This window comes from Rhea americana, unplaced genomic scaffold (assembly GCF_003343005.1).
Source record: "Rhea americana isolate MKP2758 unplaced genomic scaffold, rheAme1 scaffold_362, whole genome shotgun sequence".
In the NCBI taxonomy this organism is placed as follows: Eukaryota; Metazoa; Chordata; class Aves; order Rheiformes; family Rheidae; genus Rhea; species Rhea americana.
In genome coordinates, this window is record NW_028186493.1 from 241992 (window position 1) to 245691 (window position 3700).

The 3700-nt window shown below is 36.8% G+C and overlaps 1 protein-coding gene across 6 annotated transcripts in view; it reads right to left on the reverse strand.

Moving 5' to 3' along the window:
- Nucleotides 1–3700, reverse strand: part of PCNT (pericentrin) — a 102132-nt gene that overhangs the window by 58297 nt on the left and 40135 nt on the right. For all 6 annotated transcript variants that reach the window (XM_085312408.1, XM_085312407.1, XM_085312410.1 and 3 more), the window contains 3 exons: nucleotides 2943–3089; nucleotides 1530–1681; nucleotides 318–532 (listed from right to left, as the gene is read on the reverse strand). In XM_085312408.1, the coding sequence (XP_085168534.1) occupies nucleotides 318–532; nucleotides 1530–1681; nucleotides 2943–3089 (514 nt within the window). The remainder of the gene's footprint in view (nucleotides 1–317; nucleotides 533–1529; nucleotides 1682–2942; nucleotides 3090–3700) is intronic.

Sequence of the window (3700 nt, forward strand, 5' to 3'; positions counted from 1 at the left end):
ATTCCCCCACACAAATAACCCCCCCCCAAAAATCACTATAATCTATTCAGCCTTTTCCAGGCACAGTTTAGTATTTTTGCTACTACAGGAATTAAAATCAGAGAATATTGATAGACAATCTCAAATGCAGAGAAACTTTGAAACAGATACCGAAAAGGCTGCAAGAGAAGATATCTCTGTTTAGAACCTCCTCCATATCACACAAAATATTGAATATTCATATGAAATGTGAAACCTCCTCTGTGTAATATAAAATGRAATGGAAAAAAAAATCTTCAAAAACATTACGTAACTGCACCCAACAGATTTGTACTCACCTTTTTCTGGGTGATGCTTCTCTTTGGCTTTGAAATACTGCATGAATCCTATTTCTTCCATAATACTGTGACTTTCTCTAGAATCTCCAGAAGCCAGACTGTCATCAAGGCAAAGTCCAATCTTTCTACAGATAAGATCCTCAATAGCTATTGTAGCCTTCACCAGTTCCACAAGCAATTTCAAAAGATGTTGATAAGATTCCTGCAATTTTTTCCTAAAACAAAAGCACAAACATTGCAAACTTGCATTTACTCAACTTAAAGAGATTTGAAACTCACTGAAAAACTGAGTGTACAACAGGTATCTTGCAGTAGCTTGACAATTATCAGTAAAGATAATTCAGATGTTTCACAAAAATATATAGCCATTTTTGAAGTTCAGGTTGGACAAAAGCCTTTGCCTTCTCCACAGGTAGATGAGAGAAACTGTGCTGCAGTCAAAAGCATCTTGGGTTTCCATTCATATCGAATCACCAGTAGGGAGAATAGGTCTATTACTGTATTATCAGTAACACCAAAATAGCTAGGAGTGTGTTGACAAAATGGACCATGAGAATTATATTCAAAAAGTCATTTTAGCTTTTAAGAAAATATTAATATTACTTCTGAAGTGTGTAGTATTACACAATTCCTGTTACGGTCACTCATGAAAACATTTGAGCAAACTTAGAAACACTTGAGGCAGGGAAAGAACATCCAAGAACTAGTAATCTTTTATACTTCAGTATTGTAAAGGAAATTGAACCTTGTTGAGAAGTATCACTGAGCCCTGGGAACACCAATAAACAGTAAGTTTCTTAAAGGTGAGAAGGAAAATTCTTCTAAAAGCTTATTTAACACAACAGCTTTTCTCTAATCCACACATTAAAAAGACAAATCACACTGATTTACATTGTGCTGAAAAGTTTAAGTTGGTTTTCTCAGTTTCCCAGCTTCTGCCTTGATTATAAACTGTAGAAATCCCAAAACACCAAAGTTTCCATCAGTCCACATGTAAAAAGGAATGGGGGAGGGGGGGAACTCTCCAAATGTCAAGATAAGTTGGTACTCACAAAACTCAAACATGCTTGCAGGTAAAGCCACTATTATCATCATCTAACACTTTCCTTTTGAGCAGGTTTAATTTCACTTTGTTGTTGATTTATTTGCAAGAAGCCAGACAAAAAACACTGACACAGACAAAAAGCATTAAATATCTTAAGATGCACAAACCTTTCATCCTGGGACTCATTGATATCAGATCTCAACATGGCTACCAAATTTCCTTCTTCCTGGTTTTCTCTATCTCGCCGTTGAAGGAGGGTCTCCAGTTCTGAGTTAGTCTCTTCTATTTCATGATTTAGAGAGTCCACTTTCTTTTCCAGCTGTGGAAAATATAGTAAGGATACAAGAGATAGAAAGCCAATCAGTTTGCCTGAACTATGAACTTCATTCAATGATCTTACTGTTCACAACTTTCCATATATTTAAATCATCATCTCTTCATCTGTGATGCAAATTTGCTTCCACAACTATTGGAAATGAAGGACAGCAGAAAGACTAAAAATGAACAGTTACTATTTCACTTCTCCTTTGCTGATGTAGATTTTGCTCAAAGAAGCAGCTTCACCTGCATTCACACTCAGCACATACAAGTAATGGAAAAAGCATACAAAAACTTCATGTCATACTTCAGTTTGCTTTTCATTTGCTTTCATTGTTCACACCTCAAAGACATAAAGCAATGACCTGGCATAAATTTTGACAGTGCAGCATACAAATCTGAACAGCAATCTGATTCAGTATCAGTCTCAGACAGCTTTCTTTTATATACTATGCCAGAAAACAAATTATAGAAAACATCAAAAAAATTTATCTCCTCACATTTGTGTTCAAATGACACCTCTATCCCATTTAAAAAGGAAAATACATACAACCCCTTCCAGACTTTCCTAATCAAGACATTATCCAGCAGCAATATTACACTTTGTGCTACATGCTACCAAACAAACCAGCACTATAGCAACAAACTTGGTCTCAAAAGCAAGCCAACACATGAGTCAAAACACCCATTTGGAAGGGAAGGGCAAGGAAAGAAAAGCATTCTATTCCCTTGTCAGTTCTCTCACTACTCATTAAACCCTGCATGAACAGCAGGAAACAATGAGTTTCTTCMAGCAGGAGAAATTCTCGGTGTTACTCTTGCCACTTCCTAGTTTTCCAACTAAACATGAAAGCCTAACAGAACAGTATATCCACCCTTTCCCTCCCAGCTGTAAGTCAGTTGGTCTAAAAAGCTAGAGCACTTTTTCCTACAAATCGTTCTTGGGATAGATACAGATGGCATCAATACATAGACAACTGAAAGCAAAACATCCAGCCTTTTCTTTTAAAGTAGTGTTAATCTCCCTAAAAAATGGTTGAAGAGCTTAAGGTATTTTCAAGCTAACACCAAGTTTCAATTTTCACGCTACAGTCATAGCACTCCAGCTAGCAAACATTATGTGTAACACCTTGAAAAATAGCAGTCATCTAGAGTTATRCACATAGTCCTTCCATATGCATCTTGAAAAAGGTGGAAGTAYTGTGTTAAAAGACAGCCACAAAAGAACAGTTAAAATCTAGGTTTAAGTACTTTCCACAAACCTTGATAATTACAGCTGCCTTTTCCTGTAGCTCTGCTGATAACATCTCCTTCTCCTTTTCATGAACAGCCTGTGCCTTTTCCCTTTCCTSAATGAACATCTGCTCCTTGTCATGTAGTGAAGTCTTTTTTTCAGCTTCAAATTCCTCCTGCATAAGTAACAAGTACTTTGGATTATACATCTTTTACAACAAAAAACAACTCCCCCCTCAGAAACAAAAGCCTCTCATTTTTAAAATAAATATGCATACCTTACTGCTCAGATCACCTAGCAGTAACTTACAGTCTAAGCTCTCAAATGAACAAAATTATGACAAAACTATGTCTTAAAGAGTAGCTAAATAGGTAAGTGCATTATCTCAATGCTCACTGAGATTTGCATAATTTCAAACTTCTGGAAAAGTTATGAGGAGCAGGAAGACCAGCTGACAATTGAATTGCTGAGAGAGAAAGAAAAAGATGAGCCACTCCGAGCAACTACAAGTCACGTTACTTGTAGCGCTGGGTTCCATGCAGGATAAGTGCTTTACAAGAACAAATCAAAAATCCACAGTGTATATTTACATTGTTAAGTGATCTAGCAGCTATAAGTTGGACCTCACTTACCTCAGTGGGGCAGATGTGCTCTAAAGAGGTTATCAAACATTCCAGACTCCAGCATCAGGAAATAATGGAGATCAAACAAAGCCCTGGGATCCCTTCAGAGAGAGACTAAAAGAAATCCTCCTAATGAATTCCTTCTGTAATGCTGAGAATTGGG